The 14,473-nt window shown below is 34.0% G+C and overlaps 1 protein-coding gene across 8 annotated transcripts in view; it reads left to right on the top strand.

Moving 5' to 3' along the window:
- Positions 1-14,473, top strand: part of Arhgef12 (Rho guanine nucleotide exchange factor 12) — a 153,479-nt gene that overhangs the window by 60,941 nt on the left and 78,065 nt on the right. For 4 of the 8 annotated variants that reach the window (XM_087212538.1, XM_087212541.1, XM_087212540.1 and 1 more), the window contains exons 2-4: positions 3,662-3,685; positions 4,907-4,992; positions 6,558-6,614. In XM_087212538.1, coding sequence (XP_087068664.1) covers positions 3,662-3,685; positions 4,907-4,992; positions 6,558-6,614 — 167 coding nt within the window. The remainder of the gene's footprint in view (positions 1-3,661; positions 3,686-4,906; positions 4,993-6,557; positions 6,615-14,473) is intronic. The other 4 variants (XM_087212539.1, XM_087212542.1, XM_087212545.1 and 1 more) reach the window with 1 other exon arrangement.

The following is a 14,473-nucleotide window of genomic DNA, read 5'->3' on the forward strand; positions in this document are numbered from 1 at the left end:
GTTTCCAAGTTCAGAAACAGCTAATGTCTAATATATAATAGCTTTGGTAGAGGGAATGGAAGTAATTTAGAAAAAAATTTCCTGTTTGATCTGTCGTATGTCCAGGAAATGAGAGCCTTTCTAAGGGTCTGTTGTATGCTTTTAAGTTCTTCAGTAAAAGCTATTTTTTAAGTTTATTTGAGATCTTACATTACATTTTAATAATCTTTTTTTTTTTTGGTACCGGGGATTGAACTCGGGTCTTTGCGCTTGCGCAGCAGGCGGCGGAAACCACTGAGCTAAATCCCTGGCCCTAATGATTATTTTTGAATCAGAATTGAGCTCCGTGATTCCTATTATTTGATACTTTGTATTGCAAGATCCAGAGCTTTGAAACTAAAAAAGCACCATGAGAAATTATCCATGACTCATTGTGTCACCTGAAGCTTCTGCTTGTTTTAGAGTCCTTTTGATATAACTACAGTTTTATTGCCAGCTCCAGCAACTACTTTCATGCTCTATATCTGTATGCTAATAAAAAAGTATGATGGAAGGGCTGTTACATGGTAGCTAACTCTTGGTTTTCTTTGTTGTTGTTTTTAATTCCATAGTTTTTTGTTCTTTTTATGACCCTAAGCCATACCAGTTAAAAGTTGTAGGTGGTAAAAGGATTTATGACTTGTGTTACTTCTACATTTTGTTCATAAATATTACTGTCCATACATCTAAAATCTGGATTAATAGTTTAGTTGATGTCAGTACAATGGGCTGAATCCCTCTACTTTTTATATATAGCAGACAAATGCTGTCTTCTGTTTTGTCATTTTGTGAAAAATTGTATAATACTAGAGCAAGCTGGTTCAGATTCTAATTTTAGTTTCAAATTTTTTCATCTGGAGTGTTGTTAAAAGTCTGTTTTTTTCTCAATAAAGAAAATATTTCTAATAGATAATTTATTACAAGCAAATATGGAACATAAAACTTGGTAGTTCTTTGAATTTTTTTTAATCCGGAAGAAATTCTGTTTTAAGAATCTTAGAGATATCCCAATTATAAAACCAACCCCCTCCCCCACACAGTAAAACCTGGCTAAAACGAGAATTCGATGTAGGAAATTAAAAGTAAGAGCAGCTAGTCACCTTGATCCCAGTGACTAATTCCTGATCATCATTTCCTTTTTAAAAAATCATGATTCTTTATATTGCTACTTTGAATTTGTCTGATATCTAAAAAATACATATATACACATGTAAATGTACACAAGCATATTCATTGTTGACTAAATGTCCAAGTCAACAACATAATGTTTTCAAAACCCAGACACATTTCATTAGGCACCTCTTAACGTTGTGTCACCATTTACCTATATCTGTTCTATGCAAATGTGTAACCAAAGGAAAGTTTATGATTAGACTGCCCAATGAGTGGGGTCTTGAAAATACAGTTCTCCAGAATTTGTCCCATCAGACTAATGTTGAACAAGGTCACTTTTGAGCCTTTAGATCTGCTTTTCTATGCCATTGATAGTGTTTTATTATCTTCTCTTCCTTGGCCTCTTTTGTGAATCATCATCTTAATTCTCATTGGTTTCCACCTTTATTCTCAGTCTTGCAGATGCTGGTTTTTTCCCCAGGATTTGAACGTTGGTATTTTTCTTTATGACTTGGTGTTTTAAATTTCTATCACCAGATATTTGAGTCAGATCTACAACTTTAGACTTAGGCTTTTTTCTTAGGTGTCTGGCTTCCTGTTTCTAGCCCTCAGATCTCATCTCTATTTCAATATTCAACAGCTGGAGGGAATTTTACAAAACTATAGAGTCATTTTGGTGATTTTCTTAACTGAAAGTCCAGGAAGGTTCTTGATATCATTTGTGTATATATGCACACATATATGTGCACACCTTTGTATGTATATATTTGTTTTTACAGATACTTTAAAGTGAGAAAAATAATATGGTCTAAGATTTTTTTATTTGAAAAGTTCTTTTTAATCTATAGTTTATGAATGTAGTAAATAGATTGTGAGAGGGAACTTATTCCGTGATAGTCTTTCTTCATCTTCTCATTACACTTTTGTCCTCCTTTTTCCGTTCCTTTTTCATTCTCCGGTAAGAGAAAATAGCTCAGGAAACTAGTGTACAATCAGTAATCTGGGAACTTCCAGGATTCTTTGCCAGAATCCTCTTGAATGTTGCAGATCCTGACACAAGCAGCATTGTTCTAGGGTAGTTTTTACAATGCTATAAGGCAGAGTGACTGAGGTTGATAAACTGCAGGTATTATCCTTTGCAGAAACTCAGTTGGGAATCCTTTTCTGCCAATTTTTGTATTCATCTGTAAATTTAAAAACATGTTTCCATTACCTCCCATTCCCACCAGAACAAAAATGGATGGACTTACATAAGAATTCCTATTTCTGAAGACTTGGTTGTCTTTTGTAATTAATATGTTCTTTTTTGGTACTGGGACCGAACTCGGGACCTTGAGCTTGCGAGGCAGGCGTTGGAACCACTGAATTAAATCCCCGGCCCCTAATATGTTCTTTAGAGGAGTGTCCACACTCTTGTCCCAGAATCTCCTTTCCTTGTTGCCATTTGTTGTGTATTATATGCCGTCATTTATCAGGGAAGTTTTTAGGTTCTTTGTCTTTTTCTGTGGATCAATTTTGACTTAAATAGGACTTAAAGGGAATTACAATTAAACTTGTCTTTTAGATTTTTTAAAAACTAGACTCGTGCTAAATAAAATATAGTCATTCAGGTATCATTATTTTATGTTTATTTATTACTATCTTTATTTCAAGCCTTTTAAAACCCAATTTATTATCTTACTAAAGCACTGTTCTTATTATTTACCCAGATAATCTTTACATAAAGTACCATAGGTCAAAATGGTCTATAAGGAACAGAAATCAGAGGAATGGGAAGATACTTAAGACTATCCCCTTAAGACTTAGTGTGTATATATAACATTAAACTCTTATTAAGAAGCCCCTGCAGTATTTACTTAAAAGAAAGAGAAGGAGGAAATGCTTTGGCTCTTTCTTTCAGCTTACAGAACCCCTAGGAGTTGGCCATAAAAGAAAACAGAAAAGAGTGTTTGTTGTTATTGTTGTTTGTTACTTTTGGAACATATTTTTAGTAGCTGATAGTACTGCAAGGGTAATGAGATCACTGTTATTAAAGCTAAACACAAATAATTAATGATCATGATTTGATTCAATAGTGCAGTATTCAGCACCTAGATAAAACTTCAGAAAGCGGGGAAAAGTGATGTGCTGAAAGGAACTGTTCCTGCTAGGAAAACTTAGTATTTTAAGGTAAAACATTTCATTTTGCCTTCATTATTTTTAAAATGTGTAAAATCAAAATCTCTCATCAAGCTATTTTTTTGAAGATTATACAAGATAAAACATTCGAAAAGTTTAATGATCAGAATCTAGGCAGCTGTGCATAAATTTAGCAGTTATTATTTGGATTTTTTAAAAGAGCAGTTGTTCTCTGGGACAGCTGATGGTTATAATGCACCTGCAATTTAAGATTTGACAAAGTAAAGATATTTGAAAATGATGTCCAACTTCTTACTCCACTTGTGTTTCTTCTGGTTTAGTAGAATTAATTTAAAATAATTTATCCTAAAAGTGGAATAACTACAAATATCTTTTTTTCCCTTTGTTTCAGGTTTCCCCTCAAAAAACCAATAAGGTAAGTTATTCAGTTGTCCGTCATACTAAAGTTAAATTTTAATTAGAAACATTCCTTCAAAATTATGAGCATTTTTGTGGTTTTTGAGAATGTGGGTTTAAGTAAGACAAAATTTCATAATACTTCACAAATTTAAAGTACAGCAGGTGTTGTGTATTATTTTTGGAACACAAGTGTTTCAATAATATTTTCAGTGTTTTTAATATAAGCAGTTTTAAAGTTTGTTCAAATTGATACTTAAGGTCACTCCCTATAAAGAGATTTAATTTTAAAATCTGACTGTTTTGAATTGTGTTGCTTGAAAGGTGAAAATGGATTGCTAGTTTTTGGAGGGTTTTATCACTTGAGTGACTATAACTGTGTTTAATGAATTTTGGTATTGATTTAGTCTTAATTACTTTAAGACAAATGTGAACATTTGTCTCTACCTGTATTTATATATTTATTTCCTGGGATGAGACATCTAAGACTCTTCCCCTTTATTTGTACTTTAACATCTCTTCTCTTGTCTCTTAATTATCATAAATATTATTTAAAATGTAGGTAGTATGGCATTCCTAATTTTTATAGTACTTTTATCATTTTTAGTGATAGTATCATCCAGGATACCAAGGCTAAGCTAACCTTGACACTTTAAATAATTAATGGTATATGTGTCATAGTTAGGGTCTTACTTGTTTCCTAGCCATTATCTGATCATTATAATTGTCTACACCATAGAAAAAAATGATTCTGGTGTCATCTTGGGCCTGAAGGTGGTTTTTAAGACTTCTGTGGCTAGAACTATATAGGCAGGCTTGAAATGAGACTTCCCTGAGGTTTGTTTTTATAAATTGTTCTCATGCATCCTGCATTTATACAGTGATTTTGAACTTGAACATAGTATATATAGAGTTAGAGAATATGTTTAATTCCTTTAGGCAATATTTTCTTAACCATTAAATGTAAATGATAGCAATGGACCTGTGAAAAACTACACATAGTAATTTCTGTGAATAAAACAGATTTTAATAATGAATACTATTTATATTATTTGAAGCATTTCATAACTAAGTAATTAAACAGTATTATATGTGGCATAGACTGAATTTTAAACCTTTTTGCAGAATATAAATTAGGCTAATGATGTCTCTGTAAGACACAGTTTTGGGATTTTTAAATTAAATTTTAATTCTGATGCTTTTCTTATAGTGAACATTTGATTGCTTTGATTTAATTTAGGCATGGAAGTATTTTGAACCGAGAGTCACCAACAGATAAGAAGCAGAAAGTTGAACGCAGTGCATCCCATGATTTTGACCCCACAGGTAAAACACTGTCTGTTCTTCCAGTGAATACTGAGAATAGTGAAGTTCAGAATAACACAGTTTAAGCTCCCTGAAGCACTCGGGAGTTGTTTTACCTGTTATACTCTCTCTCTCTGCTCTAATCATATAATTTCAGACCTTTGTATTCAGCAGGAATGCATACATTTTTAACTTTCAACACTATAGATTCCACTGATGCATCATTGTAGGGTGTATTATATTTTTAAATAATTATAATAGAAATATTTATCATGATTGAAGATTTGGGTCACACCAAGGACTCAAATTAAGATGCATCATGGTGCATAGATGCATGATACATAAAATCAAGGCTATAACATCTACAAACTTCTTTGGTAATTTAAAAGTTCAGTTTTGATCATAGTGAATTGAAGTAGTAGATAAAATACAACTTCAAAATTAATAACTTTCTCATTGTAGAGTAAGCAAATGGATAAATTCCTTTTGTTCAGTCAAAAAGTATTCTGAACTCAGCTGTCTTTCAACCTCCGTAGTATTGATCTTTCCTAGGTTTTTTTTTTCCCCTACGGTTTTCATGTTAGCAAACTTTAATTACTCTTAGTTTTATGTACATAGATAGAATTTGTTTCATAAAATACATGCTTTTCCTTTTGCTTCTCCTTGTAAACTCAATATTTGTTTTATAAAAATTGCTTAATTTTGCTTTTGTTATTTGAAATGGATATATGTTCTTTGAGCATATACTATTTTATTTCGTTGTATGTCCCTGTGACAAAAAATAAAGTAACTGCTGCAATCTCAGATACATAATACTATGTAATGTGTTTTTTTAAAGATTTTTACTTAGAAATAGTTTAAATATTTAGTAGAGACTAATATATTTGTAATTAAGATGTTTCATACTTTTAGTATGAATTGCTTTCTTATTTTGAAATAATATATTATCTAAGAAAGAAAAACTAGGAAATAGATAGCTAATGCTGTACCTGTTTCTTGGTTACTAGGTAAGAGGAAATCCCAGTCATCGATTTAGGAGGCTTTTGTGGTGAGAGTAGTAATGTATCACTTAGGGGTCTCCATGAAGAAAGAATTCTCAGTTTCTGACACCTAGTTTTGAAGTCATGGGGCGCAGAGGCTCTTATTTATATGAATAATTATTGTCTTCCTGATAAGGTACAAGTTTCTGGCCTATGTTCATAAAAATATTATGGTCTTGTTGGATTTATTCTGTATTATTCATCTGTGATGTGCCCTCTTCAAAGCTAGATTTAGCATGTAATACTTCATAATGAGATTATTATAGCTCTTTGTGCTTTTGTCATTACTACAATTATCAGATGATATATTTTATAGACTATTCATGTTTTTTTTAATTGCACTGTCTTTTCTTCAATAAATCTTTAAAATGTGTCATTACCTGTACTATTCATGACTATTCTAAGTGCTGTCATCTGTGATGTTCATACTTTATGTTTGCACGATTTAACTTGATCATGATTCATTTCCTTTTTCCCCATGAATTTTCCCCCTTACATTGGTCTCCATATTTTCTATATCTCTCCTTTTCTCCCGCTCTTGTGCAGACAGCTCCTCCAAGAAGACAAAGTCTAGTTCAGAGGAGAGTAGATCCGAGATATATGGTAAGCTGATGTAGCTAATTCAGCCTTGCACCTTTGGAGCTTGCTTCATGCTGTTTCTTTTTCTTTTTTTTTTTTTTTAATAACTGCAGCCTTTCTTGTGTCTGCTCTGCATGGCATGGTATACTGCAGGGAAAGGGAGCCTGGGGTTTTAATGTGGCTATGACATGGAAGCTTAAGGTGCTAGAAACTAACGTAGATTGAGAATAGGCCGTATTACTTATCTCCTCTTTCTTTTTGTTTATGTTAGGAAAGTGATTGTCTCTAATATATTTGGGTTAGGTTCCTTCAAGTAACATCAGTGGGTTTTTATTGTTGGCATCTTTTTCCCATGTTCATTTGCAGAGTTTGGATTATGTAAAATCTAAGCAATTAAATCTTTTCCTCTAAGTATAGTACTGGCATAATTTAAATGTGTTAGCAGTTCTTTGGAATTTTTGTTTTCTATTGTTTCTTTTTTATTGCTTTATCACCTGGAAAAGGCATTCTTTTAGAATGTATCCATAATAGCAAAAAAGAAAGTATTATTTTAATGCTTGAAGAATTTGTTTGTGTCTTTAGAAGTTTTCCTGAAACTTATTCTGAGTAATAATATTTCAAAATGATACTTAAGAAAAAAATCTTCATAAAGAACAGGTTTATCCTGATCAGTCAACTTTTTTCCTTTTCTTTTTGATACCAGAGATCCAATTTGGGATCTTACGCTTGCGAAGCAGGTGGCAGAACCACTGAGCTAAATCCCTGGCCCTCAACTTTTGCAACAGATGATCACAAAATGTTAATATTTCTAGATTGTGCCCTATCTTCCAAGGATACAATAAATTCTTGTTTGTGAAGTTCACACAGATTTTTCCTTTTCCTTTGCAGTATTACCTGCACACATCTGTTTTTTGGCATATAATTAGTTTTTTGAGAAAAATGAATAGGAGAGGCATTACCTGGAACAAAGATTTTTAAAATAATCTCTGCAAGACTTATTTCTTTTAAGGAAAATTCTAAACTTAGCCTCAACAAAACAAAACGAAACAAAACAAAACAATAAGCTTTCTTTGATAGAGCCAAAAGTTTATCAAGTAGAAGTTTAGCCAGGTGCAGGTATCTCCTATCTCCTTGATATAAATGAGACAAAAAAAATATGGAATTGCCTCTTTTACCTTTAAAACAGTTGACAATTTACATCTACTGGAACTTGAGCCCATAATATCAGATACTCATTATTATTATGAAGCCTCAATGTTTGGTTCTAAACCAATCATTTAATGTTTTTATGTTATATATAAACACACAGTGTTTTACTTGGCATTTTTTGTAACATGTCAAGTTTATGCTTCCCTCTGAAATATTGTGACTGCTAATGAGAAAGAAATACTTTCCCAATTCCTTAAGACACTGTTTTTCTGTTGTATGTAAAGAGCTTTCTCTAGTTTACACTGTCCAGCGTAATATGAATATTATCCTGATAGCTCCATTCTTGTTGTATTTCATCTCCCTCACCGTTTTCCCACATCTGTGGTATGTATACAGAAACTTGTTATTTGCTTTGGATGAGGACTAACAATTTAGGGATCTATGACAAGAAATATTAGACTAATATTTTTCTTGCCAGTGATAGGATATTATACTAGTTACAACATGCCATTAGCCTGGTAGTAATAGAAAAATTTTAAGTGCTAGTTGGTTAGTAAGGTGTGGTCTCCTTGTGTGTGATTCTTGAGAACCCTTGAAATACCTTGTTTGGAAAGAATTGAGCCACTAGTCCTCAAAGAACACTGATGAGAGGGGTGAGTTGATCCGGATAGAGTTTGCATGGTAATGTAAATTTCTTTGACATTACAGATGTTTTATTACCTGTATAGATAGTCTTTAGGCTGGGTGCAGATAGTAAAGGACACTCCAGGAAGTCTAAGAAAGTTTGGAAATATAAGAATGTGACTGAGAAGAAGAATAATAGGAACAGGGGACATTTCTGCTTTAGTGTAGGGTCTTACTATCAGCCCACTTAATGGTTTTGAGATTATAGGTTATCTTCTCTTAGGGTAAAATACTTTATCTGGGTACTTAACACAAACATTTATAAATTATTTATTTTAAGCTTTCTTAGCCATTTTTAGAGCTACTTTGTGAAAAAGATCTACTTTGCTCCTTTCAAAAGGAAACCAAGCTTCTGTTTTTTATTGACTTACTAAATTTCTGCCCTGTGTAGTCAGTCAAAATTTATTCCATTTTTCCCTTGTGCTTCCTTCTATACCGTTTACACTCTATTGGACATGTAATGGATGTGTTTTGTCAATTGCAATTTGAGTATTTGATTTTCTACTTTTCTTTCTAACATTGAAATGAGGAACTTTTGTGGGGTTACTGTGAGATATGAGATATACAAGAGAATTTTGAATTAGATTATAGCTTTTTCTTAACTTCTGTCGCAATATCCTGAAGAGAGTTCCATTAATAATATTTTGTGCAATAATAAGCCACGTCCTTTTAAATCTGTTATTGTACTTGGGCATCCAAAACAAAATACCATGATCTGTGTGATTTAAAAAACAGAAACTTATTTTTTTACAGTTTAGAGGTTTTGAAGTCTGATGTAAAGTTGCCAGTGTGATTGGGTTCTGGTGAAGTTGCAAATGGTTGCTTTCTTGCTTTATCCTCACATGACCTTTCAAGAAAGACTGAGTGAGACTCTGGTATCTCTTTTAAACTAATCGTGAAGATCTCACCCTCATGATTTCATGGAACCATAATTACCACCGAAAGACCCATCTTCAGATGGCATCAGTTGCAGGTGAAAGCATCAATATATGATTTTTTTTTTCAGTACTGGGGGTCCAATTCAGGACCTTGTGCTTGCGAGGCAAGCATGGTGCCGCTGAGGTAAATCCCCCACTCAGTGTATGGATTTTTTTTTTTCCCAATGGATTTTTGAGGGGACATGAACATTTAGTCCATAACAAAAGCAAACAGTACAGGTTGGATATTCCTTATCGGAAATGCTCGAGGTCAGAATTGTTTAGGATTATAGAATTTTTTAGAAGACATCATGATGTAATCCCAGCACTGGAGAGGCTGAGGCAGGAGGATTGCCACAAATATATAAATATATAAAAATAGACCAGCCTGGAGTACATAGCAAGTTCAAGATCAGCCTGGATGACTGAGAGCAAGATCCTATCTCAAAAAACAAACAAAACCAAAAAAGTTATTAGAGTATTAGCATATACCTAATGAGATATCTTGGGGACGGAAGCCATGTCTAAAGATAACATTTGCTTATTTTCATATACACTTTATACACATAGCCTGAAGATAATTTTTTACAATATTTTCAATAATTTTGGACATTTGATTTAGATGGGTCACATGTCAAGTGTGGAATTTTCCACTTGTGGCATCACGTTGGTTCTTTGTGGCATCAAGTTTCAGACTTTAAAGCATTTTGCATCTCAGATTTTTACATTAGGGTTGATCAACCTCATCTTGAAAGGAAGAGTATCTTTTTTTTTTTTTGGTACCGGAGGTCGAATTTGGGACCTTGCACTTGTGAGGCAAGCAGCGGCAGCACTGAGCTAAATCCCTGACCCTAACTCAACTTGATATATCTTGGTTTGGGTACGACAGAGTATATTTTTAAAAATGCATTTATTTTCCTTATTCAGCCTTCTTGTATCTTTAAAAAGAAAAAGTTCTTTCTTCCACCAAGTTGTTACTCTCTCTTTTCTTTTTCAGCCTTGCAAAGTGCGTCGTACGTGAACCATCTGTGTTGTCATTACTCATTCTCTCCTTAACATTTCATAGTTTGACTTCCAAATTCATATTATTTGAAAAGTGAGCCAAAATATCCCACTTGAAGATTCATTAACTTTTTTTCAGCTCTTGCCTTCCTTCTGAACCATTTGGCAATGCAGATGCCCTTTCTTTGGTTTCCACAGTATCATATCAACCTGATTCTTTCCTCTTTGTAATTGTCTTGTCTGGTGTCGAATACTTTCTCCATTTTACACATACAGGCCTGACCCAGGTTTCTGTCTCTAACCTTTCTTCCAGTTACTCATCACATTTTTTAACTGCTGGATACTTTTACTCTGAGTTTCCTTCCAGTTCAAATAATCAGAAACTAATCTTCCTCTTAATTTCCCTAATTTTTTAATGGCACTGTAATTTTTGGATTCATCTAGTCTTATTTTCTTTATTTTTTTACTTCTCCCCATTTTCCTTATACACTATTTGCCAACTCATTTTGTTTGTGCTCTCACAGTATGTTACATTCTTTACTCTTTGCTTTATTCATCTCCATTGCTTTATTCAGTTTTCCATCATGTCATTAGACCATTTTCATAGATTCATTAGTTTCATTCACTTTTACTTTATGTTAATTCATTTCCTTTTCTACATTATTGTATATCCTGCCTTGACCTGTCAAGTTAATATTACTAAAATAGGGATTTGGTCACTTACTTGCTAGGAGAGTATAGTTACTCAGATATATCATAATTTGTATCCATTTCTCATTGGAGTGTAATATACTAAAAGTAACTGACTGTTCTTAATTTTCATTTTCAAAATGTGTCTTGGTATTCTTTACTGAATGCATTTCTCATGTCTTGAATGGTTTGTTTACGTCCTGTAACTTAGGATCCTACCTATCCTTCAAGGCTGAATTAAAAATACTTGTACAGGGCCGGGGATTTAGCTCAGTGGTTTCGCTGCCTGCTGTGCAAGCGCAAGGACCCGAGTTCAATCCCCGGTACCAACTTGTACATAATTACAGTTAGATAGGAGGAATAAGTTGAAGAGATCTATAATTCTTCATGGTTAATGATGATTTATTCTTGAAAAATGCAAAGAAAGTGGGTATTTTTTACCAGAAAAATGGTATGTACTACATTAATAAATTTGTTCATGAGTTAGCTTTAACTGTTCCACAATGAATATATACTTCTAAACATCATGTTGTACACAGTAAATACATTCAATTTTATCTCTCAATTAAAAAAATAGTGCTTCCTTCAAAGGGCTTTTCTGGTTTGCTCAGCTACTTTTGTTATTTCTGAACTTTGACATTCTGCTCTGTATCTAGTTATTTGCATCTGTATTCATCTTTGCATCTCCCTTAATGCCTGGCTCCTGGAGGCACTCCTTAAATGAGTTTGAATGAATGATTGTTGAGATTGAGAGGAAGTAGACAGAATTAGTGGGATAAAATCTTAATTCGTATTAATCAGCTCTTTCTTCCTTTCTGGGAAACTTTAAAGTATAAGAAAATATAACTTAAATAAAAAAGAGAGAGAAAATATAACTTAGGGAAGAGACTTATTTCTGGTAGTGGTCTAAAAAAATGAAATCAGCGTACTTGGAATTTGAGGCTCTTCTTTTTGGCAATATTGTGGATTTGGAATGCAGAAGCTTCTTAATCAAAGGATTATCTAAGGTCTTACTCATAAAACATATATGTCTGGCAGCAGTTTAAAAATGAGCTCTTTTTATTAGGTTGCACATGGTTTTTCTTCACACCCTTCCCTGAAGGTAATTTTCAAGAGGTAAGACTTAGAGAAGTTTGGTCATGTAGTAAAATAGAAGGTGAAGAAAGATTAATTTAAGTTCTTTAAAGTGAATGTAGTATGGAAGTTTTAGTATGTTGCCTTACATGTTTACCACCCCATTGTCATGCATTTACTATCTGGCACTATAGTTGTGACCTTTTTTAAGGAATATATTATAGTGAAGCTTGAGAATATCTTCTCAATTTTCATAATACTTTTTTATCACTTCCTCTTTTCCCTCTCCAAAGACATAGCGAAGACTTTTATTTTTAACTTTCAAGTACTATCCTTGGTAATTACCTGTTAAATAACAAGTAGTCTTTTTATGTTGATTTCACATGTGACATTGTTATAATGGAAAAACTTACGTCCTTATGAAGGGAAATAAATTTAGGGAAGGATAATATTTACATAAATATGATAGAACATCTTTACTTCATGAATGAGAATAAATGTGATGACACTTTATCCACTTCCAGAAGAAATAAGACAGAAAATAAAGAAAAATTTCTTTATAAGTGAGGAATTAGTTTGGGGTTAGATGGAGAGATCCAAATTGTTTTATGCCCTGCCAAAGGTTAATTAGTGTTCTTTTTTTTTTTTGGTTAATTAGTATTCTTATGGAAGTATTTCTGTAAGGTGCATAGTCTTCAGGACCATGATTTTCTTATTAAATAATGATTATGATTTATTTAATATTTCCTTTCTATAAAACCAGATTTATTTAGTAATTCTTCATTGAGCACCTATTATATATGAGGCACTATGCTAAGGAGTAGGTGTAGAAAGATAATAGGAGACTGTACATGTTTTCTAGATGTTCACCTTTCTCTTCCCTGGGACAATTACCTGACACCCACAACTTAAAGGAAGAGAGATTTATCTGGCTTACAGTTTCAAAAGATTCAGTCCATGGCTGGCTGACTTTAAGGCAAGAATATCATGATAGAAGGCCATGGCAAAGCAAAGATACACGGTAGCTGGGAAGCAGAGCAGAGAAATAGCACCACACAGGAAGAAGGGCCAGGGATCATATATAGTACTCAAGGTTATACCTCCGTGGCCTGCCTATTCACACCCCACCCAGAAGTGCACTTAAGCGAATCAGTTTGACAAGCTGAACTTTCACATCTCACTCTTTGTCAGTGTGATACCCAAACACATCTCCTTAAACCACAATTAATCTTCAGATAAACACAATGGTAAATTAATAATCCTACCTGACATAATACTATGTTGTTTATAACTGAAAATACAATAATTCTTTCCCCAAAGTCTCAGGGGTTCCAGTATTTTTCAGAAGTCAAAGTCTCTTCTGAGACCCAAGGCAAATTCTTAGCTGTGCACCCCTGTATAAACAAACAAATTACATAATCCCCAGGTCCAGTATTCTCATTCCAAAAGGGAGGAATGGGGGATAGAAAAGTCATACCAAAGCAGGCCTAAAACCAGCAGGACAAACATAAAGTCCGGTGGCTCCATATTCAGGATCTAGATGGTAAAGTGTGAATTGGTAAAATATGTATAAACCACTTGAGCAGCCCTACTTCATGGCTTTGCTAGTTGTAGCTCACTGGGCCTTTCTTGGGCTAGTTTCTCTCAAGGCCAGCTCCTTTCCTCGGTAGTCATTCCACATTCCTGGAATCTCCAACTAGGTTGGGTCTACACTACCTTGTTGTTTTCATTACTGTGCCTTGACACACAGCCTTCTCAGGGAGTGAGTCCTTGCCTGGCCTCCTAGGGCTTCCTTTGAAATCTGGGTAGAAGCTTTCCTGATCCCACAAATTACATTCTGCATGCCTGAAAAATCAGCATCATGTAAATGATGGTAGGGTCTGCTCCCAGTACAAATAGTAGGTAGGCCCCCTTGGACCATGGCTGCAAGGGTTCCCGAATGCCTGGATGAATGAACACAGTGAAATGGACCCTGGAGAATCAATTCCTTCAGAGGGCCTTTTCAAGCAGGGATCCCAGGGACTCTTCTGAAATGAAAGACACTTGCGCACAGTCAAGGTTGCAGTTGGTAAGGTCTTTCTGATTTCTGAGATGCCTTTAAGCAATCTTTTTTCTTATCTCTATATAAAGTACTGGGTTTCTTTTTAGTGTCATGAATTTCTTCAGCAACCGTACGTCCTTTGGCTCCCAGCTTTATCTATGGTTCGTTCCTTTTAGGCCAGAATTTAAGATTTTCAAATTTTCTGCTTATTGCCTCTGATTCTCACATAAACTGGCTAAAAGCACCCAGTAGTCTCAGTGGCACAGCCTGAATGTTGGGCTGCCTTGAAATTTCCTCCACCAGAACAGTTATTCCACTCCCCTTAC

This window comes from Heterocephalus glaber, unplaced genomic scaffold, assembly GCF_053883595.1.
Source record: "Heterocephalus glaber isolate CG9 unplaced genomic scaffold, H.glaber_assembly_v1.0 deba00001429, whole genome shotgun sequence".
NCBI classification, from domain to species: Eukaryota; Metazoa; Chordata; class Mammalia; order Rodentia; family Bathyergidae; genus Heterocephalus; species Heterocephalus glaber.